General features: G+C 45.9%; 1 protein-coding gene and 1 long non-coding RNA gene across 11 annotated transcripts in view; one reads left to right on the forward strand and one right to left on the reverse strand.

Moving 5' to 3' along the window:
• LOC142599245 (uncharacterized) overlaps positions 1–26,172 on the forward strand; it is an 830,374-nt gene that overhangs the window by 576,878 nt on the left and 227,324 nt on the right. The window lies entirely within an intron of this gene.
• Positions 1–26,172, reverse strand: part of LOC142599142 (zinc finger protein 462-like) — a 149,780-nt gene that overhangs the window by 45,050 nt on the left and 78,558 nt on the right. For 6 of the 10 annotated variants that reach the window (XM_075738836.1, XM_075738833.1, XM_075738832.1 and 3 more), the window contains exons 2-6: positions 24,270–24,521; positions 18,307–23,771; positions 15,536–15,700; positions 14,032–14,303; positions 5,383–5,501 (exon numbers count right to left, since the gene is read on the reverse strand). In XM_075738836.1, the coding sequence (XP_075594951.1) occupies positions 5,383–5,501; positions 14,032–14,303; positions 15,536–15,700; positions 18,307–23,771; positions 24,270–24,489 (6,241 nt within the window). In that variant the 5' untranslated portion in view covers positions 24,490–24,521. Of the gene's footprint in view, positions 1–5,382; positions 5,502–14,031; positions 14,304–15,535; positions 15,701–18,306; positions 23,772–24,269; positions 24,522–25,754; positions 25,837–26,172 lie in introns of those variants that run through there. The other 4 variants (XM_075738835.1, XM_075738838.1, XM_075738830.1 and 1 more) reach the window with 3 other exon arrangements.

Below are 26,172 nucleotides of genomic sequence, written 5' to 3' on the forward strand. Positions count from 1 at the left end.
GACTGAGAGAGTTGGGATTGTTCAGCCTGGAGAAGAGAAGGCGGCTCCGGGGAGATCTAATTGCAGCCTTCCAGTACCTGAAGGGGGCCTACAGGAAAGATGGTGAGGGACTGTTTATCAGGGAGTGGAGTGACAGGACAAGGGGTAATGGGTTTAAGCTGAAGGAGGGTCGATTTAGATGAGATGTTGGGAAGAAATTCTTCCCTGTGAGAGTGGTGAGGCACTGGAACAGGTTGCCCAGAGAGGTTGTGGATGCCCCCTCCCTGGATGTTTTTAAGGCCAGGTTGGATGAGGCTTTGGGCAATGTGGTCTAGTGGAGGGTGTCCCTGCCCACAGCAGGGGGTTTGGAACTAGATGATCTTTGAGGTCCCTTCCAACCTAAACCATTCCATGATTCTATGATTATAAGAAAGATGGGGACAGACTCTTTAGTAGGGCCTGTTACAATAGGACAAGGGGTAATGGTTTTATACTAAAAGAGGATACATTTAGACTACATATAAGGAAGAAATTTTTTACAATGAGGGTGGTGAAACACTGGAACGGGTTGCCCAGAGAGGTTGTAGATGTGTCATCCCTGGAAACATTCAAGGTCAGGTTGGATGGGGCTCTGAGCAACCTGAACTAGTTGAAGATGTCCCTGCTTATTGCAGGGGGGGGTGGACTAGATGACCTTTAAAGATCCCTTCCAACCCAAACTATTCTATGATTCTGTGTGACCCAGAGAAAGACAGAATGCATGTCCCAGAGAGTGAAAGAGGACACGAGCCCCACAGTGTGACCCTGAGAAAAGTATGCATGACAAAATGAGTGAGCGCGCACATGATCCAGATAGACCAAGCAGGTGCCTGCCACCCAGAGAGAGAGCATGAATGTGCACAACCCAGAGCGAGAGATTGCAGCCTAGACTGAGAGCATGCAAGAGTGTGTGCGTGTGACCAGGAGAGAGAGTACATGTGACCCAGAGTGAGAATGCACATGCACAACCAAAAACAAGTGTATGTGCACATCCCAGAGAACTCACATGGCCCATAGAACAAGCACATAACCCAGAGATCATGTAAGAGTGCACATACAGCCCCAGAAGACAGAGTGCATGCCCTAAAGGAGTGCACAATGCAGAGAGAGTGCACAACCCAGAGTTTAACAAGAGACAGAGCAAGTGTACACCCCAGAGAGAGTGTGTGAGAGCATGCAACCCACAGATCAAACGTGCAGTCCTGAGAAAGCATGAATTACCAAGAGAGCACAACCCGGAGAGAGAATGCAAGACTCAGAGAGAGTGCAAGTGTGCAACCTGGGGAGCGCAAAATGCAGTGAGAAGAGCATGCAATGCAGGAAGAGAGCATGCATGTGTGCACGCCCCAGGGAGAGTGAGCACATGCAAACACATATGCACGTGCCCCAGGGTGGGATGGGAGAGGGAGCAAGGATGCAACTCACTGAGAGGGAGAGTGCGTGCATGCAAGAGTGCACAACCTAAAGAAAGAGCAAGAGTGCATGTGACCCTGAGTGGGCAAACATGAGAGCACGACCCAGAAAGCATGACACAGTGCACACAAGACAGAATGAGCCAGTGCACATGACAGAGTCCCAGACTGAGAGCAACAGGAAGAAAGACCAACAGAGACTGAGACACTGTGTTCCAAAGAGAGAAAGTGTGCATGACAATGCCAGAGACGGAGAGAGGAAGATGTGACTGATAGAGAGCATGTGACTGCAAGAAACAGTGTGCATGACTGAGAAAGAGAGCCCAAGACCTTGACCAAGAGAGAAAGGGAAAGCTAGCAACAGCAAATACAGGACCGCTAGAGGGAGCACGTGAGAGGGAGAAACCACAAGCAAGAGAAACTTGGAGAGAAATGTAGAGCAGGTGACCAGGCACAAGGGAGTACAGGAGGGAGCAACAGAGAGGGAGAACAAGCATGTCCCCTGAGAGTGTGAGACAGAGAGAGAGAGGAGAATGCATCACAGAGATACAGGAAGGGAGCATGCACAGCCACACATGAGAGGGGAGTTGCTGAGGGGAGCTGCTCTGGAGCCAGCCAGACCCGCAGTGGAGTGGCAGACCTTGGTGCACAGGGGGTTTTCCTGAGGCAGGGAAACGCCAGGGGAGCAGAGACCCACCAGGAGCTGGCAGCTCTTGCAGGAGATGTTGATGAGGCCTGGGGGTTACCAGAGCAATGACAGACACCCTCACACCTACAAAAGGCAGCCCTAGCAACCAGGAGTGCTGAAAACAGAGCGTGGCACATTAGCCAGGGCGTGGTGCGGCAGTTTGCACTGCAGTTTGCGTGGAGAGGGCGCTTCTTTGAAGGAGGGGCATTCCACTGGTCAAGTGGGAGACTTGAAGCACACATAACTGAGCAAACAGGCACTCATCCTACCTGACCTCGAGGCAGAATGGTGGGCACTCGTCTGAGAGCAAAGGCTGCAGCTCTGGCTGGGGGGTCTGCACCATCTACCCCAGCGGTGGCCCATGCCTCCACCCAGACAGAGCTGCTGAAGGGAGAGGCTGCAGTGCAGAACTCAGACTACAGGAAGTGCCTAAACCTTTCTCCGGGGGCAGGGATAGGGGGCAGACCTGCTGCAAAAGGTGTGCCCAGGTGGAGGAGCTGAGATGCAGGAGGCAGTGAGAAGGCTGTGTAACATCAGGGAGGCTGAGAAGGAGTTAGATATCTGATTCCAAGTGCAGTCTGCAGTGGACCCACAGCCCATGGCCAAACACCTAAAAACTCCCCCACCAGCACACACAGAAGGGAGGGAGGCCAATAATGCGGAAGAATGGAACCTTACTATGGCAAGGACCGGCAAGAGGAAGAAACTTCCCCCGAAGCCTGAGGTGCCCTTGCAGAACCACTTCACTGCTCTGCAGACTGAAGAGGAAAGACCCGCCACATCAGGAGAAACGCTGGAGCTGAGTAAGGCAGCCTGGTCTGCTCCCCATATAACAACCAGTGCAACTAAGAAAAGGCGACAGGTAACAGTAGTAGGCGACTCTCTTCCGAGAGGTAGAGAGGGACCCAATTGCCAACCTGACACACTCAGGAGAATGAAGAACCGCCCACTGTAGGATCAGGTTTGAGACCATCTAGGGAACCTGAAGGTGCACAAGTCCATGGGACGTGATGAGATGCATCCACGGGTCCTAAGGGAACTGGCGGATGAAGTGGCCAGGCCACTCTCCATCATATCTGAGAAGTCCTGGCAGTCCAGTGAAGTTCCCACTGACTGGAAAAGGGGAAAGATAACCCCCATTTTTAAAAAGGGTAAAAAGGAAGATCCAGGGAACTACAGGCTGGTCAGGCTCACCTCCGTGCCTGGCAAGATCATGGAGCAGACCCTCCTGGAGACTATGCTCAGGCACATGGAAAATAAGGAGGTGATTGGTGACAGCCAACGTGGCTTCACTAAGGGCAAATTGTGCCTGACAAATTTGGTGGCCTTCTATGATGGGGTTACAGCGTCGGTGGATAAGGTAAGGGCAACTGATGTCGTCTACCTGGACTTGTGCAAGGCATGTGACACTGTCCCGCACGACATCCTTCCCTCTAAATTGGAGAGACATGGATTCGATGGATGGACCACTCCGTGGATAAGGAATTGGCTGGATGTTGCACTCAAAGAGTTGTGGTCAACGGCTCAATGTCCAAGTGGAGAACAGTGACGAATGGCGTTCCTCAGGGGTCGGTCCTGGGACCGGCACTGTTCAACATCTTTGTCGGCGACACGGACAGTGGGATCGAGTGCACCCTCAGCAAGTTTGCCGACAACACCAAGCTGTGTGGTGTGGTCGACACCCTGGAGGGAAGGGATGCTATCCAGAGGGACCTTGAGAGGCTGGAGAGGTGGGCCCGTGTGAACCGCATGAAGTTCAACAAGGCCAAGTGCAAGGTCCTGCATGTGGGTCAGGGCAATCCCAAGCACGACTACAGGCTGGGCGAGGAATGGATTGAGAGCAGCCCTGAGGAGAAGGACTTGGGGGTGTTGATTGATGAGAAGCTCAACATGAGCCAGCAGTGTGTGCTTGCAGCCCAGAAAGCCAACAGTGTCCTGGGCTGCATCAAAGGAAGTGTGACCAGCAGGTCGAGGGAGGTGATCCTGCCCCTCTACTCTGCTCTTGTGAGACCCCACCTGGAGTACTGCATCCAGCTCTGGGGGCCCCAGTACAGGAAAGACAATGGAGCTGTTGGAGAGAGTCCAGAGGAGGGCCACGAAGCTGATCAGAGGGCTGGAGCACCTCTCCTATGAGGACAGGCTGAGAGAGTTGGGGTTGTTCAGCCTGGAGAAGAGAAGGCTCCGGGGAGATCTAATTGCAGCCTTCCAGTACCTGAAGGGGGCCTCCAGGAAAGATGGTGAGGGACTGTTTATGAGGGAGTGTAGTGACAGGACAAGGGGTAATGGGTTCATGCTGAAGGAGGGTCGATTTAGATGAGATGTTGGGAAGAAATTCTTCCCTGTGAGGGTGGTGAGACACTGGAACAGGTTGCCCAGAGAGGTTGTGGAGGCCCCATCCCTGGACGTGTTTAAGGCCAGGTTGGATGAGGCTTTGGGCAACGTGGTCTAGTGGAGGGTGTCCCTGCCCATGGCAGGGATGTTGGAACTAGATGATCTTTAAGGTTCCTTCCAACCCAAACCATTGTCTCATTCTATGATTCAGGGAGAGCATGACCCAGAGAGGGAGAGCAAACATGACTGTGTGTGAGGGAGAGCATGCAATGGTCTGTGCGTGAGAGAGCACACGTTTGTGAGAGGGAGACAGAGACATAAAGAATTTGTGACTGAGTGAGGGAGAGCATATGCCATCACACCCAAGAGAGGAATAGCATGCACAACCTACATAGGGAGAGTGAGCATGACCATGCACAAGCTTGAGCAACAGGGAGCACGTGACTGTGAGAGTGAGAGCAAGGAAGCAAGAAGCAGCTCATGAGAGCACAGCCACACATGAAGAGGGAGCGCAAGCACTATCATGAGAGACTGAGCAAGCAAGAGAGAAGGATAACACATGACAGACAGAGACCACACATGAGAGAGGGAGATCACAACCTAGATAGAGATGGAGAATGAGCGTGACTGCATGTGAGGGAGAGAGGGAAAGCAGGAGAGCGAGTGCAACCACGCAGAAGTTTGATTGAGAGGGGACACACAAAAGTGAGAGGGAGCACATAACCACATGTGAGAGAGGGAGAGTGCACAACTGCACAAGAAGAGCTTGTGACCATGTGAGAGAGCACGTGTGACTGCCCACAAGGAGGAGAGAGACTGTGTGTGAGGTTGAGCTAGATGGAGCACACAAGAGCAAGTATGTGTGCTTGACAGCAAGAGAAAGAGATCGAGAGAGGACAAGGGAGAGCGCAAGCAAGGAACTCTTTGACTTACCAGCATGAGCTTTGAGTATATGAGTTTTCAAGCGGCTATTGTAAGAGGACTTGAATGGACAGAGCTTGCAACGGAATGGCTTATGGTGTCCATGATGAGTCTGCATATGGCGATCCAGACTGATCAAAAGACAGACAAAAAAGGAAACAAAATAGTAAATCATTTTAGCTATTCCTTCAGATGCAAGCTAAAAACCTAGTAACAAAAATAAATTTTAAATAAGACCAGGCCAGGCTCAGCTGTCCTTCTCATGCTGGTTCTTTATAACCAACAGGTCTGCTTATAGAACAAGGCAGAATCTAATCTGAGGAAGAAAGAGCTCTGTGAACAATTTTATCACACAGAATGCAAGCCACTTAAACTCAAATAGGGCAAAATTACTATCAATTAAATTATACCTGATCCAGACTAACAAGAGAGTCACTTATAGGATAAAGGCTATTTGAGGAAAAAACAAAAGCAAACAAGAAAAACTCAAACCAGAACAATAAAATATTAGTGCAGGATTTTTCTGTGAAGTGTTTTTGTGAAAATATGCCCCCTTTTCTCCTCCTAAGGAAAGAAAAATATTTTTCTAGCTCTACTGAAGAAATCTTCATTTGGTTACAGCAGCAAAAGCAGATTAGACAGCCTACTCTGGGGGTAAGGTACCAGGCAAGTTGTCTATAGTCAATGACTTTTAGGAGTAAAAGGTGGCAGAATTTCAGATGTAATGGACTGGGAGACCCTGCATGAAGCTCAACAGAAGAAGGGGTGGAAAAGACCAGATGCTATTTTTCTGCAGGGGAAATCAGAGCAACAGAAAGTCTGACACTGAAGGGGGGAGAATTCATCACCCATCTCCATGGCTTCAGATCAGGATGGAGATATTTTCAATACAGCCTCTTCTTTGGGAACGTTAATGCTTTGTGATATAAGAGTAGTCTGAGCCTGGTTTTTTTTTCAGCAGTGAAACAACAAGAAGGTATGGACAAGTTTGGAAAGGGTTGGTTTATTTATCATCCCCCCTAAACCACCATCCTAATAGTTCCAGGCATACTTTAGCTTTGTTTCCTATTAATTGACCTAAATTGTCCTGGTTTTTTTCTACTGAATATCAAGATCTAGATCAAATGGAGTCTACTCCAGCCCCTCACACTACAGAGGATCTCATAGGATCTTTAGTCTCACACTGACAGAGCCTGAGCCAAGAAAAATCCCTGTTTACCAGTGCTAACACCAAAGTCTGTGTATTGAAAGATCTAATGATAGCAAAACCAAAAACCAGATCATATATCCAATTTCAGGGCTACTTCATAGAAACATAAAGAGTTTGGGGTAAGAAATTTTTTTCCCCATTTCTCTGGAGTACCAGTATGTCTCCTAAATAAGAAAGGCTGAACATTTGTGGTCAGTATTTCATTAAAAAACCCCCATTTTACATAGATGATAGAAAATGAGCTAGTATAAAACTAAAACAGATTACCAAAGATGTATGCAATACATATCTCAAGCTCAGCACTGACTGGAACAACTACCCCTGGCACATCAGAAGCTTGTACTCAAAGAGCTCCTGAGGAAGGATGCAGCTTTCCATGTTACAAGCAAGTTACTGCATGGAGCTGTAAGAGGAACCCCTCCTTACCCTCTCAGCTACCTTTACAGAATAGGTATGAGGCTCTGGGTATGGTAGATGAAGGACATGATGAGACAGAAGAGGAGGAATCTGTACAAGCACTCTCATCAAGGTCAGATCAACCAACCCCTCACATCAAGACCTGCATTAAGACCAGAACCGAGAAGAAATAACAGCGAGTTATGGTCATCGGTGACTCTCTCCTGAGTGGAACGGAGGCACCCATTTGCAGACTGGATCCTCTTTTCAGGGAAGTTTGCTGCCTCTCTGGGGCCCGAATCAGGGATGTAACCAGATGACTGATGAGCTTAATACAGCCTTCAGACTATTACCTACTCCTGCTCATTCATGTGGGTACTAATGACATCACAAAAAGAAGGCCAAGGTCAATCAAAAAAGATTTCAGGACCCTGGGAAGAATGCTAAAAGATTCAGGAGCACAGGTAGTGTTTTCCTCAATCCTCTCAGTAATAGGGAGAGTCAATGGAAGAAACAGGCATGCCCAAGACATCAATACCTGGCTCCAGGACTGGTGCCTCCATCAGAACTTTGGTTTTTATAAGCATGGAAGAATCTGTGAGACACAAGGTATGCTGGGGCCTGATGGGATCCACCTGTCCTGATGGGGAAAATGCTTCTTTGTTCGTAAGCTGGCAGGACTGATTGAAAGGACTTTAAACTAGAATCAATGGGGGAAGGGGATACCATCAGAAGAGCTGAAGGTAAGCCAAGGGTTGGCATGGCATCACCAGAGGGTGGCAATGCTAATGGGAACATTTATGCTGCTCCAGGGAGCACTGAGGGTTTAGGAGAACATCTGAAATGCTTGTACACCAGCACATGCAGTATGAGAAACAAACAGGATGAACTGGAAGCGTTGGTCTGTTCCCAGACCTATGTCATTGATATTAGTGAGACTTGGTGAAATGAGTTCCATGACTGGAGTGCTGGGATGGAGGGCTACAGGCTGTTCAGGAGGGATAGGCAGGGCAGGCAAGGTGGAGGTGTTGCACTATACATAAGGGAGAGGTTTGACTGCACAGCCCTTACAGTTAGTGATGATGCGGTTGAGAACCTCTGGGTGAGGATTAGGGGGAATGGAAAACAAAGGAGATGTTGTAGTGGGTGTCTAGTACCGATCGCACAGCCAGGATGTAAAGCACTGATGAGTTATTCTATAGGCAATTATGAGAAATTTCAGTATCAGTAGCCCTTGTCCTTATGGGATATTTCAACTTCCCAGACAACAATTGGGAATACCATACTGTTCTGACAAGCAAGTCTGGGAAATTCCTGAAGTTTGTGGAAGATGATAACTTCTTGTTACAAGTACTCAGTGAGCCAACTAGGAAATGTGCCCTCCTAGACTTATTTCTGAATAGAGAAGGACTTGTGGGAGATGTGATGGTAGGTTTCTGTCTTGGCCACAGTGATCACAAAATGGTTGAGTTTAAAATTTTCAGTGTAATGAGAAAAAGGACAGCAGGGTTCCTACCCTGGACTTCAGGAGAGCAAACTTTAAGCTATTCAGGGAGCTAATTAGCCGTGTCCCCTGGGGATCTGCTTTTGAGGGCTTAGGAGTCCATGAGAGCAGTCAGTTTTTAAGAACCACCTTTTAGAAGCACAGGAGAAGGCAATCCCATTGTGTCAAAAGCCAATCAAGTGAGGAAGATGACCAGCTTGGCTGAGCAGGGAACTCCTCGTGGAACTCAAGAGGAAAATGAAATTGTATGATCTCTGGAAGCAAGGTCAGGTTTCACAGGAAGATTTCAGAGTCACAGTTCATATATGCAGGGAGAAAACATGAAAGGCCAAAACTCAATGAGAGTTGAAACTGGACAGTGTTGTGTCAGACAACAAGAAAGGCTTTTTAAAGTATGTTAATAGCAAGAGGAGGTCCAAGGAAAACATTGAATTGATACTTGTTGAAGATGGTCATCTGACTAATAGGGATGAATAAAAGTGGAGGCATTCAATGCTTTTTATGCCTCAGTCTTTAATAATACTGATAGACCTTGGGCTGCCCAGTCCCCTGAGTCAGAGGACCATGAGTGCAGGAACAATGACTTTCCATTTCTGGACACTGTAAGGGTCCAGCTATATCAGCTGAATGTTCACAAGTCCACAGGGCCTGATGGGATTCATCCCAGAGTACTGAAGGAGCTAGAGGATGTTATGGCAGGACCTCTCTTGATCATCTACCAAAGGAGTCTGGGGAGGTCCCTGCTGACTGGAAGCTAGCCAATGTTATTCCAATTTACAAGAAGGGCGTGAGGGAAGACCCAGGAAACTACAGACCTGTTAGTCTAACCTCAGTTCCTGGGAAAATTATGGAGAAGATTATACTGGTTGCTATTGAAAGGCATTTAAAGGACAATGCATCAGGCACAGTGAACATGGGTTCACAAAGGGAAAGTCCTGTCTAACTAACTTGCTCTCTTTCTATGATAAGGTCACCTGTCTAGTGGATGAAGGGAAGGCAGTGGATGTAGTTTTTCTGGATTTTAGTAAGGTTTTTGATACTGTCCTTCACAGCATCCTTCTGGACAAGTTGTCCAAATGTGAGATGAGCAGGTTCAATGTGTGCTGGGTGAAGAACTGGCTGAAGGGCAGGGCTCAAAGGGTTGTAGTGAATGGGGCTACATCTGGCTGGTGACCAGTCACCAGCGGTGTTCCTCAGGGCTCAAGTCTAAGGCCAGTTCTGTTCAATATTTTTATCAATGATCTGGAGGCAGGAGTTGAATGCACCATTAGCAAGTTTGCTGATGATACCCAACTGGGAGGTGCTGTTGACTCTCTTGAGGGACAAGAGGCCTTGCAGAGTGATCTGAATAGATTGGAGCATTGGACAATCATCAATGGCAAGAAATTTAACAAATCCAAATGCCAGATTCTGCACCTAGGATAGAGTAACACTGGGCACAAGTATAAATTGGGAGAGGAGTGGCTGGACAACAGCCGTGCAGAAAGGGATCTGGGAGTGCTGGCTGACAGCAGGCTCAATAGGAGTCAGCAGTGTGCCCTGGCAGCCAAGAAGGCAAACCACATCCTGGGGTGCTTTAAACACAGTATAACCAGCCAGTCAAAAGAGGTGCTGATCCTGCTGTATTCAGCGTTGATGTGGCCTCACCTGGAGTATTGTGTGCAGTTCTGGGCCCCACAATTTAAGAAGGATGGGAAGGTCCTTGAATGCATCCAGAGGAGGGCAACAAAGCTGGTGGAGGGGCTGAAAGGCATGTCCTATGAGGAGCGTCTGAAGACTCTGGGTTTGTCTAGTGTGGAGAAAAGGAGGCTGAGGGGCAACCTCATTGCTCTCTACAGCTTCCTTTGGAGGGCAAGTGGAGAGGGAGGTGCTGATCTCTTCTCCCTGGGATCCAGTGACAGGACATGTGGGAATGGGTCAAAGCTGTGCCAGGGGAGGTTCAGACTGGACATTAGGAAGCATTTCTTTACCGAGAGGGTGGCCAAACCCTGGAACAGGCTTCCTAGAGCTGGTCGATGCCCCAAGCCTGTCAGTGTTTAAGAGGCTGTGTTGGTTTTGCGTGGCAAGGTTTTGGTAGCGAGGGGGCTACAGGGGTGGCTTCTGTGAGAAGCTGCTAGAAGCTTCCCCTGTGTCTGACAGAGCCAATGCCAGCCGGCTCCAAGATGGACCCGCCGCTGGCCAAGGCCAAGCCAATCAGCGCCTCTGTGATAACATATTTAAGAAAGAGAAAAAAGAGTTAGAGAGCGCTTTTGCAGCCAGAGAGAGGAGTGAGAAGATGTAAGAACATCTGCAGACACCAAGGTCAGTGAAGAAGGAGGGGGAGGAGGTGCTCCAGGTGCCGGAGCAAGATTCCCCTGCAGCCCGTGGTGAAGACCGTGGTGAAGACCATGGTGAAGCAGGCTGTCCCCCTGCAGCCCATGGAGGGAGGATGAGGGGGTGTAGCGATTCCACCTGCAGCCCGTGGAGGACCCCATGCTGGAGCAGGTGGAGACACCTGAAGGAGGCTGTGACCCCGTGGGAAGCCCACGCTGGAGCAAGCTCCTGGCAGGACCTGTGGCCCCGTGGAGAGAGGACCCCACGCCAGAGCAGGTTTGCTGGCAGGACTTGTGACCCCTTGGGGGGACCCACGCTGGAGCAGTTTGCTCCTGAAGGTCTGCACCCCGTGGAAGAGACCCACGCTGGAGCAGTTCATGAAGGACTGTAGTCCGTGGGAGAGACTCACGTTGGAGAAGGTCGTGAAGGACTGTCTCCCGTGAGAGGGACCCCACGCTGGAGCGGGGGAACGATGAGAGGAGTCCTCCCCCTGAGGATGAAGAAGCGGCAGAAACACCTCGTGATGAACTGACCGTAACCCCCACTCCCCGTCCCCCTGTGCCGCTGGAGGGGGCAGAGGTTGAAGCCGGGAGTGAAGTTGAGCCCGGGAAGATGGGAGGGGTGGGGGGAGGTGTTTTAAGATTTGGGTTTATTTCTCATTCCTCTACTCTGTTTTGCTTAGTAATAAATAAGATGAATTCCTTCTCTAAGTTCGGTCTGTTTTGCTCGTGACGATAATTAGAGAATGATCTCTCCCTGTCCTTATCTTGACCCACAAGCTTTTTGTTATACCTTTTCTCCCCTGTCTAATGAAGGAGGGGAGTGATAGAGCTGCTCTGGTGGGCACCTGGTCCTCAGCCAGGGTCAACCCACCACAGAGGCATTTGGATAATGCCCTTAATAACATGCTTTAACTTTTGGTCAGCCCTAAAGTGGCCAGGCAGTTGGACTAGATGATCGTTGCAGGTCCCTTCCAACTGAACTATTCCTATTCCTATCCTATCCTATCCTATCCTATCCTATTCTAATGTCTGGGGCTACAGGGAATGTCTGAGGCTTCTCACTGATGGTGGGGCACAATAAAACTGTCTCTTTGCCTAGAGGAGGTGTGTGCTGGTTAAGGAGCTGTGTTACCAGGTTAAAGGATCTGCAGGAGGTCAGAGAACTGCACAGCATCAGAGATAATGAGAAAAAGATTAACAGGTTCTTCTCAGAGATCCTGCAGAGGCAAGAGCCCAAACTCCCAATTGTACTGAAAGGGGGCAGATGGTGTCTGTGTTTATCAGATTGGGAAATGGAGGCTACCAAGATGGCAAAGACTGGAAGCTTGTGACTTCTGGAACTGGGAGGATGGATCCTGCTTCACCAGCAGCTCTGCAACTATAGAATAGGTTCTATAGTTCTGCATCTGGTTGCAGATGAGGGTCTGGGAACTCTGTCCAATGAAGCATCAGAGCTGGCTGCACCTGAACCATGCAACAGCACCAGGGGGAAGTGGTGAGTGATAGTAGTGGGAGACTTCCTTTGACCTGCTATACATGGAGGTTTGCTGCTTCCCAGGAGCTCAGATCCAGGATGTTAATGAGAGACTGCCAAGGTCTGCCCAGCCCTTGGACTATTATCCCCTGCTGCTCATCCACATAGGAACCATGCTGTGATACTGACAGGAATGCTGCTTTTCTAACACAAGGGTTTATAAATATTTCTTATATCATGCTTTCTTTCCCACATGCTTTTAATTACAGAACAGTGACAACTTCACCCAATTTAAGGGTGTCACTGACAGTGCTACCAATGCCTATGTTAAATGAGCACCTGGAGTTCTCTTCTTTGGGAGGAAGGGGGATGGACATGGGATGGGGGGACAGGACAGTTCTCCCCCTAGAAGCTACAGAAAACACGTACATGCGTTTGTCAGTCTAGGATGCCAGTAAAAAAAAAATCCACTAAACTTCATTTCTTTGTGGCAAGCCATGAATAAATATGATTAAAAGAATTCTAAAGCTTCCTAGCTGTAGGCAAAGAAATAAGTTATGAGGAACCCAATTATTTATTATGACCATGCATTTTTCATGGGTCACATCAGATAAGGGGTGATTTCCTCAACCCATTTCAAGTATACCATACTGATGTGAAGACCATGTTCATAGACTGAAATTGCATAATAAGAAAAAAAAATCTAACTTTAAGATTGTTTTGTGATAACTGTTCAACACTAGAAATGAAATATCTCTCAATAAAATAAGAGTCATAGTACTATTTAAAAATAAGGTAGTTACATAGAAGGCTAGTGAAAAATACTTTTTTCCTCTTGTCCTGGTTTCAGCTGAAATGGAGTTAATGATGTTCTTCACAGTATCTAGTATGGGGCTGTTTTGGATTTGTGCTGGAAACAGCGTTGATAATATAAAGATGTTTTTGTTATATAGAGATGTTTTTGTTGTTGTTGAGCAGTGGTTACACAGAGTCAAGGCCTTTTCTGCTTCTCATACCACCCTGCCAGCAGGATGGCTGGGGGTGCACAAGAAGTTCGGAGGGGACACAGACAGGACAGCTGACCCCAACTGACCAAAGGGATATTCCATACCATGTGATGTCATGCTCAGTATATAAGGGGCTTGGGGAAGAGGAAGGATGGGAGAGCAGTGGCTTTCAGAGTGATGGCATTTGTCTTCCCAAGTAACTGTTATGTGTGGTGGAGCCCTGCTTTCCTGGAGGTGGCTGAACACCTGCCTGTCGATGGGAAGTAGTGAATGAATTCCTTGTTTTGCTTTGCTTGTGCATGCGGCTTTTGCTTTACCTATTAAACTGCCTTTATCTCAACCCATGAGTTTTCTCACTTTCACTCTTCCGATTCTCTTCCCCATCTCACTGTGAGGGGAGTGAGCGAGCAGCTGTATCGTGCTTAGTTGCTAGCCAGGGCTAAACTGCCACACCTCTTTATGGCTTTTTTAAATTTAATGCATTTGACAGGACTGCATAAGTGGTGAGCATCTTTTGCTTGCTGTGCATTTCCCCTACACACAACAAAAAGATAATTTGAATTCAAGAAGATATAAAAATGGGACTTTTTATAGTCACGGGCAATGGCAAAAAGTTTGGGGGCATAGAAAATACCTAAATCCTGAGAAAGAGAAAAACGTGGCTTGAAATCAAATTGTGCTCTCCTTCAATGTCAACCAACATAAAAAACAGTCATGCTAGTCTGTGCTTCTATTGAAAACAAATCATAACTTACTTGTGCCTGAAAGCAGAGACAAAGGAGCAATACTGGCAGCTGTACTTGTCTTCCCGGGTAAACATGGCTAGAGCCAAGTGACTCCTCTCATGAGATCGCAGACCCTGCATAGACATCAAAACCCGGTCACACTGGCTGCACTGGTAGCCCCCAGGCCTGGTTTGATCTTCCAAGGATGCTCCAGATTCAGCTTCTGTAAATTCCACAGTGCCAGGGTCTTTGGCTCCCTCAAAACCCTCCAAAGTTGTGCTTGAAGAATCTTCAGCTTCCTGCTAAAAAAACACATACCCCCCCCAAAGCCATCAATTCTCTCTCCCTTCTGCCCCTCAGTCTCTCCTATGTATTAATTTTAATATCTAGGTTTCCCACTGCATGCACTTTCTAAAGGTATCCCTACCATACTACACTAATGACTTTCTATATAGAGAGACCCTAGTCTTTATATATATATGTATATACATTAAGAAACAACCTATCTCTTGGTCCCTTTCCTAAGTGTTAATTAGCATTGCATGCATTTTGCAGCAACATTAAAACTGAAAAGTATATTTATATCATGTTTTTTGGGTCTTGGATTTTAGTTTTTGTTCCCTGCTGTTTAGTATCTACTTGCTCAAAAGATGGTATTGACCCCACATAAACTTTACTTGAGAAGCAGGGAAAGAGCAGGAATCATTTGATAGAAGGGAAGCATCCCATTCTGTCAGTAGTATTGGATACGATAAAGGAAGGTCAGTGGAAGGACAACAAAAGCTCTTAGGTAGAACCATTTAAACTCTGAAGGACTCAGCTACTTTACACAGCACACAGTTGATGTCATGAAATAGGCATGCTTTAGGTCACATTCTGAGGACTGCAGAATGAGATTTTGCTGAGTACTCATTGCAGCAAGAAAAGGAGGAGAACTGCATAATCAGTTCCTGCAACCTTACCACACCTGAACTCCCCCTGCTGATATCCTGTAAAGCTAGCTGGGGAGCACACACTGTCCTCAGAGACATTCTAGGTGGTCTCCATTTGCATAGGGAGGAAACAGCAGCACATTTACAATTAACCACTTGAATTGGACCTCTGGCTCAGCTGGCTATTTGACTATGTGTTTGCAGCACTATAATTTCACTTTTGCATATGGGTTGGAGAAAAAAAATAAGAAAAAACCCCCACACTTTAAGGGTCTAAGAAAGCAGAAAAGTAGCCCAGTACAGCTGAGGGAGAAGCTCCTGCTCATAAATCAAGCCTTTCAGTAATCCGTAATATCAATTCTTTTGTGGCAAATAAGAAATGAGAATTATAGTTTTTGTGCCCCAGATGAAGAGCAGAAGTCAAAACATCTTAAAGTAAACAAAATGTGCTGCAGAAACCTGAAGAATTAGATTAGAATGTCATGCTTAACTGTTCAAAATATCCAGTTCAAAAACCATTTGACTCCATGAGAGCCCTCTATAGGCTTTCAGTTAGGCCTTAATATCAAACAAAAAATGCCGTTAGTTCACAAAATTCTCACCTTTACTGTAGCTGACACAGAAGAAACATTCCCATATTGGACATGCTTACGGAGATGATTACAGATGGCTCGAAGCGTTGGATGAACTTCCACACAAAATTTACATTTGTAGCCAACTACTTTCCTCTCCTTAAGATTTGAAGCATCTTCTAAGGGTCCAAAAGCCTATTGAAGCACATGAGTATTAATCAGTTATACTAATGATGTAATACTGAAACATGCTTCTGATATCTCACTTTTAGGAATATGTCAGCCAGATTTTGCACCTTAAGGGAAATTACATTTAGTGTACATATGTGTATTGCGTCTGGCTGGGATAGAGTTAATTTTCCCGATAGCAGCCCTCAGAGTGCTGTGCTTTGTCTTGGTAGCTAGCAAGGTGTATCGGGTTTGCGTGGCAAGGTTTTGGTAGCAGGAGGGGGCTACAGAGGTGGCTTCTGTGAGAAGCTGCTAGAAGCTTCCCCTAGGTCCAACAGAGCCAATGCCAGTGGGCTCCAAGAACGGACCTGCCACTGGCCAAGGCCAAGCCAATCAGCGCCTCTGTGATAACATATTTAAGAAAGGGGAAAAAAACACCAGGAGCAATTGCAGCCGGAGAGAGGAGTGAGAAGATGTAAGGAACTCTGCAGACACCAAGGTCAGTGCAGAAGGAGGGGGAGGAGGTGCTCCAGGCGCCAGAGCAGAGATCCCCCTGCAGCCCATGGTGAAGATCATGGTGAGGCAGGCTGTCCCCCTGCAGCCCATGGAGGAAGGATGAGGAGGTGTAGAGACCTGCAGCCCGTGGAAGACCCCATGGAGCAGGTGGATGCCCAAAGGAGGCTGTGACCACATGGGAAGCCCGTGCTGGAGCAAGCTCCTGGCAGAACCTGTGAACCCATGGAGAGAGGAGCCCACGCCAGAGCAGGTTTGCTGGCAGGACTTGTGACCCCGTGGGGGAGACCCATGCTAGAGCAGTTTGTGAAGAACTGCAGCCTGTGGGAAGGACTCACATTGGAGAAGTTCATAGAGGATTGTCTCCCGTGGGAGGGATCCCACGCTGGAGCAGGGGAGGAGTGTGAGGAGTCCTCCTCCTGAGGAGGAAGGAGCAGCAGAGACGTGTAATGAACTGACCACAACCCCCATTCCCCATCCCTCTGTGCCACTCAGGGAGAGGAGGGAGAGAAAATCGAGAGTAAAGTAAAGCCTGGGGAAGAAGGGAGGGGTGGGGAGAAGGTGTTTTTAAGATTTGGTTTTATTTCTCAGTACTCGACTCTGATTTGATTGGTAATAAATTAAATTCATTTTCCCAAGCTGAGTCTGTTTTGCCCGTGATGGTAATTGGTGAATGATCTCTCCCTGTCCTTATCTTGACCCACGAGCCTTTCATTATATTTTCTCTCCCCTGTCCAGCTGAGAAGGGGACTGATAGAGTGGCTTTGGTGGGCACCTGGCCTCCAGCCAGGGTTAACCCACCACACAAGATGTTGATAACACACTAGTGTTTTGTCTACTGCTGAGCAGTGCTGGCACAGCATCAAGGCTGTCTCTCCAACATTTCCCCCACCACCACCAGTATGCTGGGGGTGGGAAAGTTCTTGGGACGGGACATAGCCTGGACAGCTGACGCAAACTGACCAAAAGGATATTTCATACCATATTACATCTGCTCAACAATAAGAAGCTGAGAGAAAGGGGGATGAAGTAGGGGGCATTCGTTATTTATGACATTTGTCTTCTGGAGCAACCACTACGTGTACTGAAGCCCTGCTTCCCGGGAAGTGGCCAGACATCGCCTGCTGATGGGAGGTAGAGAATAAATCTTTTGTTTTCCTTTGCTTCTGCATGAGGCTTTTTGCTTTTGCTTTATTAAATTTCCTTTATCTTGACCCATGAGTTCTTTTCCATCTTATTTTTTCCCTCCCTGTCCTGCTGAGGAGAGGGAGTGATAGAACAGCCTGGTGGGCACCTGGTGTCCAGCCAAGGTCAACCCGCTACAACATGCTATTGTGCAAAACTTCAACCTCAATTTGCACTGACTTCTATTAAAGCCCTCAAAATAGGTGGACAGGACATGTGCACAGGAAAAAACTTGAGTTTCTGCATAATAGTAGTCCCCTATAAGACTGTTCGGTTTTAACTTACAAGACCAAACCATGCTCTTTCACAGCCCCCCCCCAAATGCATGCTTTCCTACAGCAAGTAGAGTTACTCCAGATGGGGAGAAGGGTACAGAAAAGAGTATCAGAATTTGGTCTTCTGTTCACAGGAACACTTGCCCAAAGCTTGAAGTTACTGGATAGATGCACATAAACATCAGGTTCTTTATCAGAAAATGTACTGAAATAGATAAGCTTGAGAAGGAAATTGGTGTGTTATTTCAATGTATATTGAGCAGTAGAATGGGACATTTGCTAAGGAATCTATGAGAAAGCAAACACCAGCTTTGCAATAGAAGAATAAATTACTGTCAGATACAGATAGCCATCCATAAGGATGGGAGGAAGGAAGATAGGGAAAATCCTGAAGGAAACAGTTGGAAGGAGCAGAGCTTCCCATGGAGCCTAGGAATAGGTGAAGAATGAAGGAAATTAAAGCAGAATATGTAACCGACTTATAGAGTCCATTGACATGCCAAGTCACTCATTAACCTGCATTCATTTGGCTGTCAAAGAGAACATGCAAGTGGGTATTAATAATAAGGAGCCTCTTGGGGTATATAAGAACAGGTTTTGGGTTGTTTTTCTCCCTGGGGAGAGGAAGCAGAGAAGGAGACCAGACACACAGATCCTTACCCTCTCTTGTTTGAAATCTGTAAAAGCACTATCTGCATATTTCTGCTTGCTCAAAAGCTGTTTCCTCCTCTCCTGACGTTTGGCACGCTTCTGGAATTCCTCATTGTGACTATTCAAGTGTGAGGTCAGCTCTGCTGTGCTATGCAATTTAGTATCACAGTGCTTGCACTGGTAGACAGCATTATGAGAACGGGCACCACTTCCCAGTATGGTAAAGTCTCTTTTCAAATCCTTGCTGTGGTAGTCAGTATAATGCATGCACAGCAGCTCTGCTGTGCTGAAGGATAGTTTGAAACATTTTATGCATCTGAAGGGAAGCCACTCAGTTTCCTGAGCCTCAGTGTCCACCTCAAGTTTTTCAAAGTCATTCCTTTCCTCAGCTGGAGTTGACTTTTCATGCTCATCAGCATACACGGCAGTGAAGTAACACCCCAGCTTGCTTGCATGCTGCTTCTTAGGGAAAACACCAGGGTGACGTTTCATGTAATGGGACACAATACCTTTTTTACTAAAAGATTGAAAGGAACAAAGCGAGCATTTCTTCTTTTCTACAGCCTTCCTCAGCTCCTCACTTAACTGAGGGGCGTCATCTTTGGGAGGAGATGGAATGATCATTTTATTGGGTTTGTCGCTTACTGTCCTGGAGGCTGCTAAACAATGAGTGTAATAAGCATCAATGTCATGCCTTTTCTGGTAGTGTGCTGCGAGCCCTTTGCGGATAGGGTTGGTGTATGAACACAAAGCACACTTGAAGAGGTTGTTCTTGCCTTCTGGTTGTGCCCGAACATTATTATGTTTGATGCGGTAGTGCCTGGCTATCCCCTTCCGGGTAGAACAGAAGTATTTGCAGAGCTGACACCGGAACACTGTGTGAGACACTAAGTGAGAACTGGAGAAATGAGATGCTGAGATAGAGACTTCTCCAACACCATCAGTAGCAATTTCTGGGGAGGCCTTGATTTCAGTTACCATGTCTGGCTCCACTGAGGCAGACACCTTTGACGGTGACTGAACAAAAACATCAAATTCAGGCTGATTATGGTATTTCTCATAGTGAATTTTGAGCTTCTCCAGTGTACCATGGGTGTAAGGGCATAGTTTGCACCGGTATGCACCATAGCCTTGCTTGAAAATCCTACTGGTCTCTTCTATGTCATTCTGGGCGATGTCATTCGACTGTTCCACATCATGCACAAAGTCTTCAGCAGTGACCTTTACTGATGGGTGCCGTTTCTGGTAATGTGTGAGGACACCATGAATGCGTGTATTAATGTATGGGCAATGTCTGCACTTGTACACAGCCCCTGGGTTAATGTCTATGTCCTGTGCAAAGTCAGCAGCTTTCACTTTCATGCCAGGATGCTTTTTGCCATAATGTGTGAGGAGGCCATGCAAGTTATTGTACTCAGACTGGCAAACTGTACACTGATATGGAGTGGAGGAGATGGCAGGGTTTGCAGAAGCCAGCTGAATAGTTTTTTCCTGGGAAAGACTGGGGTCCTCCACATCATGGTCCATCTGTGATGTTACCTGGTTTTCAGAATTCATCCTGGACCCAACTTTATCAAGCTGTGTGCCAATTTTCTCATCAGCATCTTTCTCCTTAATGATATCTAACAATACAGATTCATTCACATTCATAGCCCAAGGGTGAAAAGCCTGGTAGTGATTAGTAATATCCCAAATGGAAGATGCTTCAAAAATGCAGTCTCTGCATTTATAGGTCTTTGCCTCTATTGGCATCACTAGGGTAGGAGGGGAAGGATCCGGACCTGCCCAGAGTTTAGTTGCCATATATGTATAGTCAACATAATGTTCAGGATGTCTCCTTTGGTAATGCACAAGCAAACCACTTGGTTCTGTATGTGAATAAATGCACCATTCACAGTGATAACCAGCTTCTATCAAGCCATCCAAAAATGCCCATCTCAGAATGGATGTGACCGTGGCCTTCAGATTTGGGTGATCTTTCTTAATATGCTTCCTCAATGCATAGAAGTAAGGTGATGTGTAGCTACACTGTCTGCATTTGAGGGCTCTCAGCTTTGTCTTGTCCTGTTCAGTGTTGGAGGTGTGAGCAGACATGCTGCCGGATAATTTCTTCTGGTTATGATCACAAAGGCTTCTAATAGTGGCTGTATGCTGCCTAATCACATCTGCGTTGGCTTTGAAATCACGATGCTTCTTCTGATAATGAATGAGCACACCTTTCACGGTCCGGTTTCCATAATCGCAGTGCTGGCAGAAGAACATTTCGTTCTCAAGGGGATTCACAGAGCTCTCAGAACTGCCCTGGCTCAACTGCTGCACTGACACTGGCAGTTTCTGAATCCCAGGTGGCAGCTCACCAGCCTTCATCATTGCCGCAGTAGGGGGTGCCTGCCTGATGTACTTGGCAGTGACCTTTATTTCCGGATGCCTTTTCTGGTAGTGGACAAGCACTCCCACAACTGAACGGTTGCTGTATGAACAGTGTTTGCAATAGTAGAGTTCAGGAGCAAGGTCTGGGGGCAGTGGTGGGGGAGATGGAGGTTGAGAAGCCAAGTTGGACAGTTTTGAGGAGACAGACACCCCTATCTCAAAAGACATTTGAGCCAGGGCAGAGCCTCTGTCAACAGAAGCTATATGCATGGTCTTCTGAATTCTGAAATATGATGCTTTTTCTTCAGGGTGTTTTTTCTGATAATGCACCAGAACTGAATGCATGTTAGGGCTTGCAAATGAGCACACATCACAGTCATAAACAACCACAGAATTGACTGAAGGTGCTTTCTGATTTTCACATTCAGGACTAAAACTCTTTGTGGCACTTTTGTTAAAACTTGCTGGCACAGTAGCCCCATGAGCGACAGGGGTGGAGGTTGCCATAGTTTTTGGAGCAGAATTCAAGATCTCTCTCAGTGTCTGAGACTCTGCGTTTAACCCCTCTTGTTGCTCAACAATATAGCTTGAAAATATCATTGCATTGTTAATTTTCACTGTTGGATGCATTCTTTGGTAATGCGGCATCAGGCTTCTAACATTTGGGCTAGTGTAAGAACAAAAGCGACAGCGGTAGATCAGATCAGAGTGATCGAAGTTCAATACATTCATAGCTTCAGGGTGATGCTCTCCATAGTGTTGCTGCAGGTCTTCAAAGTTCGTATAGTCAATATAACACTCAAGGCATCTGTATACTGCACTGTGATCATTGGGATCCAAGATATACCTAAAGCTGAATTTTATGTAGGGGTGCATCCGTTGGTAATGGGTGCTAACACTCCTGGCAGATTTGTTGCTAAAATCACAGTGTTTACAATAGTAAAGCCTGCCAGAGTTGTTAATCTCCACATTTTCGTTGTTCTGATCAGGGCCATACATATTTGGCTGGCTTCCCAGAACAGAAGCATTAGGGCTCTGTTGGTCTTTCATGTTAATGGAAGAAAAATAATCTTCCTCATCTTCAGATAAAGTGAGCTCGATCTCTGCTCCATTGGTGGAATTATAATCATGATGCATGTTTCTGAAGTTTGCATCCTTCTGGGAATCATTAGTCTCTCTCCCCCACATTTGCTGGGGTGCATAAGAACTAGAAACCTCCACCATTGGTTCTGTTTGTTCTTCTTCTCTGTCTAATTCCACTTCTATCTCCACCTCGTTGTCTTCCTCCTCTTCCTCATCATCCTCTACATTAATCACAGCATCTTCTTGCTGTTTGTTTTGGTTTATTTTGCTCTGCAGGTTGCTTGCTATTTCATCAATTCTAGTTCTTTTCTTCACTGGTGAGAGATCTAAAGGGCAGTCATTTGACACCTTCCGAGCGACCTTAGCAACAAAGTTATTTTTAGATGAGAGACCAAGAATTGAGGTCTGGCTTTTCTTCACTGTGCTGACAGAGGTGACAGCATCTGCCTCACTTTCTTGTGGCATGTTGGATGGCAGTCCATCATATTTTGGTAAGTTGTCACAAAATGAGTGCTTGTGCTGCTGATGAACTCTGAGGCCTTTCAAAGTAGTGGTAGAATAGTTACACATTGTGCACTTATAAGGATGCTGTGAATGGGGTTGAGGCAACTGCTGCTGTTGCTGCTGCACTGTTTCCGTCATCCCAGCTGACTTCCTTCCATTTATATTTCCACTTTCATAAGAAACCGTGTTGTCATTCAAAGAGGAGACAATGTTTTCACCCTGAGAATTCACGGTGTCCCAGTCTGATGTTGTACCTGCATGACATTGCCTATGAGCTCCAAGTTTTAACGAACTCTTACAGGTGAAAGGGCATTCATCACATTTGTATACAGTTGTCTTCCCAGACAGGTGGATATTCTCAATGTGACGGGAGATGCTTCGGCGGTGCATTGTGAGGAAAGGGCAAAAAGGACATTGGAACCTGTTCATGTATCTTCTAAAGGGAATCCCTTTCGTTTCCAACAGCTTGTTGCCATCAGATCCCATCAGTTGCTCTGCAGATATTCCTGAAGTCTGGTGGTCCACAGAGTTCAAGCCATTCCTGCTGTCCACTTCATTTATCTCTTCATCTGAGCTGGAGTCATTTAGCATACTGTTTGTTTCCAAGTCAGCAGAAGAATTTGTCATGTCAGCAACTCCATAGAGGGATCTGTCAGACAAATTAACTATGCCTGAGTTGTGAGGTAATTTAGACTTCATTTGAGGATAAGACACAGAAGAAAACTTAGAGGATATAGAAGAGTTGGGCCTGATAAGGGAATTGCCCATAGAGCTTCTGAAGTTTGAGACACCCGCATTCAACATATCACATCCTGTCATATTCATAGAGATATAATTTGAGTTTGAGGAGGCATTCTGAGCACTCTTACTCTGCACATCAGGTGCACTAGTTCTGTCTTGTTCCTGCCTCAAACTTGACAGTATTTTTACCATGCCGCGGTGCTTCTTCATCATATGGTCACACCAGCGCTCCCTTCGAGGTGTCTGGTAACTGCACCATTCACAGCAAAAGTTGCCTCTGGACTTTGTTAGAGGCTTGACCATGGACTCCAAAATGCTACGTTCTACCACCTCTGCAGGCAATTCCTTGCAGGGTTCCTGCACTGGCACAGAGGCAGATGTCAATTCAGATACAGCAGAGGTAGCAGTAGGAGTTAAACTCTCCTTCAGATTGTTTTTGTGATACATTTTCTGGTGCTTAATAATCCTTGTGCGCTTTGGTGATTTGTAGGTGCAGAACTGGCAAGAGAAAACTTTGCCAAACCCCTCATGCATCATGATGTTGTAACTTAAGGATCCAGCAGTGTGTGACCCTACTGAGCTCCTCCCAACTTGTGCTCCATGAACCTTGCGAGTATGCTCTATGAGGAGGTTTTTAGATCGGAAATAACGCACACAGAATTTGCACTGGAAAAACTTGTTGGTTGGTTTAGGATTTGGAGCCATGTGTTGACCATAAAAACTTTGGCTCTGGCTATAATAACTTCCAGTCCCCATCTGAGTTGTTGTATTTTGCCCTAAAATAAGAATTAAAAAGTAAATATGTAAATAAGTAAAATTAGACAGTTCCCCCCCCCCGTCTACCCTGTATGCATGTGAATACACACACATCCTGAACACGTTAATCACAACAGAATTCCCTCACTTATGTATGATTAGACCTGTGTATACAAGAATGGTCAGAAAACTAACGGATGGTACATAATTTGGGATAGACAATTTCCAAAATAAGCTTCTTGAAATAAAAAGGTACACTAATAAAGTTCAAAACTCTTAGAGCTCATGGTGGTGTCAAGAAAGGAAAAGAAGCAATATGAAGCAGCATGTGAAAAATAGCAAGACAACAAATCCACACGTTTGCATTTACAGAAAAAAAAATGGCTGTAACTAAACATCATTCACTTCACTACCATAGTGATAAAGATAACAGTTTTTTAAAATCACACTGAAACAAACCAATTAAAATGCACTGAAATAAGTCACATGTGAGATAGGGGCTTAGAGTTGAGGTTTACCTGCTATCTCATCTGCAAGTGTAAATTCATCCTTTACAGAAGAAAATTCAATGTCAGTCTGGTTACTAGCATTCATGGATCCAGACCTTGGCTGGCTAGGGTTTTCCTCAGAGACATCTGTTGGCTGCAGAAAAGCAGTATGAACATCCTGAATGTGAGCTTTTAGGTCTTCATAGGACGGAGCTTGGAAATCACAGCCATCACACTGCAGCACCTCCATGGTTCAGGAATTATCTTTTGCATTAGAAAATTCTGCAAGAAAAACAAGGAAAGGAGAAGGAAAGAGGCAGGGGTTTGTTTTGTTTTTCTCCGGTTGGTTTTGGGAGGTTTTTTGTTTTATTTTTACAGAAATGCCATCCAGTGAATTCTGAAAATATATTAACACCAAGCTTCCTGTCACATGACTTAATGATTTCCAGAAATTCCGTAATTACTGCAGCCTAAAACTCAACATTTAAGAGGCATCAAGGCAATTTTGATTCAAAAAAACCCCTATCTAGGTAACTTGCAGGTTGCTGTTATCAATGCTACAGTCAACTCTCTGACAAATGACTACTGTTTCAATGGACTTTTTCCTCTAGGCTTTTCCATTACTCAGGAGAGAGCTGTTGTTAGGAAGTTTGTCTCAGAGACTAGCAGCTATATGCTAGAAGAACCACCACATTATTCCCAAACATTCATACACTGAAATTTACAGATGACAGTGGTTTCTGCTTCTATAAGACCCACTTTAAACTTCTTGGAAGCTGAGAAAGTCCTGCCAGTTTCATTACCAGCAATTAAAAAAAAACACCCTTAAAATGGAAACACTTGTCTGTCTTTTCAAAATCCTAGAATTCCTGACTTCAGTGGAAAACATAAGCATAATTGCAAAGTGAGATCTAAATATGTGTATCCAGAATAGAATGTTGTGCATTGGAATTAATTCCACCAAACACCGAGAACATCTCCACTCTTTGTTATAACTCTCTTACAGAGTTCCATTATGGTCTGCCATTGGGGACATATCTTTGCTGGGATAGGAGTTTGAGGAAGCGATGGGCATTAAGAAGAGTAGGAATACTGTAAAAGTACAATGGAAACATAAGTAACAGCAATCTTCCATAAACACTTCATGACTTCATTGATTAATCTCAAACCTCTGTATACTGTAATGTACAAAGTAACAAAATTTGGTAAGATTGAGTTCAGTATGTGACCAATTAATCCCACATCACAGAACACTGGGGAGGAATTTATCACTAGACTCTTAGCTTATGTGCTGCCATAAACAAGAGGACACACAAAATACAAGAAATGCAAAAGGCTGAGACCCTCCTGCCCTGTACAGCAATTGGACACAAAAGCAACCTATAATTTTAAAGTAATAACTCATTTATTAAGTTTCCCACACATTGTACTGTGCCAAGATAACCTAGGAGTTCCAGAGGTCCCAGATGCAATAGCAGACAAAAACATTTTACTGTGAAAATTCCATGTATTTACTGTAGAATGTAAAACTACTTCTATAGCAAGATGAAAACTTGCCACAGGCAAAACAGTCTCCACTCAGGGAATTTTACTTCATTTAGTTTATTGTCAACTAACATGAACTTTTAATTACTGATTTGGATATTAAGAAAGAAAGAAAGAAAGAAAGAAAGAAAGAAAGAAAGAAAGAATTAGGTTCCTCCCCCTTCCCCAGGGTCAACTATAAGCCAGAAACTTATCACCCACCACCCCTTTAGTCTCAACTCCCCTTGTTTTTGCCACACGTTACACCCAATCAGTTCCAATTCCTTCAGAGAGGTGACAGGCAGCACAGGAGCTTGGGGTCAGCACATAATGGTTTCTTTCTGCCCCTCCTTATTTCTTACTCATCTTCCTCCACTGCTCCTTGCTTTACTCCAGTGTGGGTTCCACC

This window comes from Balearica regulorum, chromosome W, assembly GCF_011004875.1.
Source record: "Balearica regulorum gibbericeps isolate bBalReg1 chromosome W, bBalReg1.pri, whole genome shotgun sequence".
In the NCBI taxonomy this organism is placed as follows: domain Eukaryota; kingdom Metazoa; phylum Chordata; class Aves; order Gruiformes; family Gruidae; genus Balearica; species Balearica regulorum.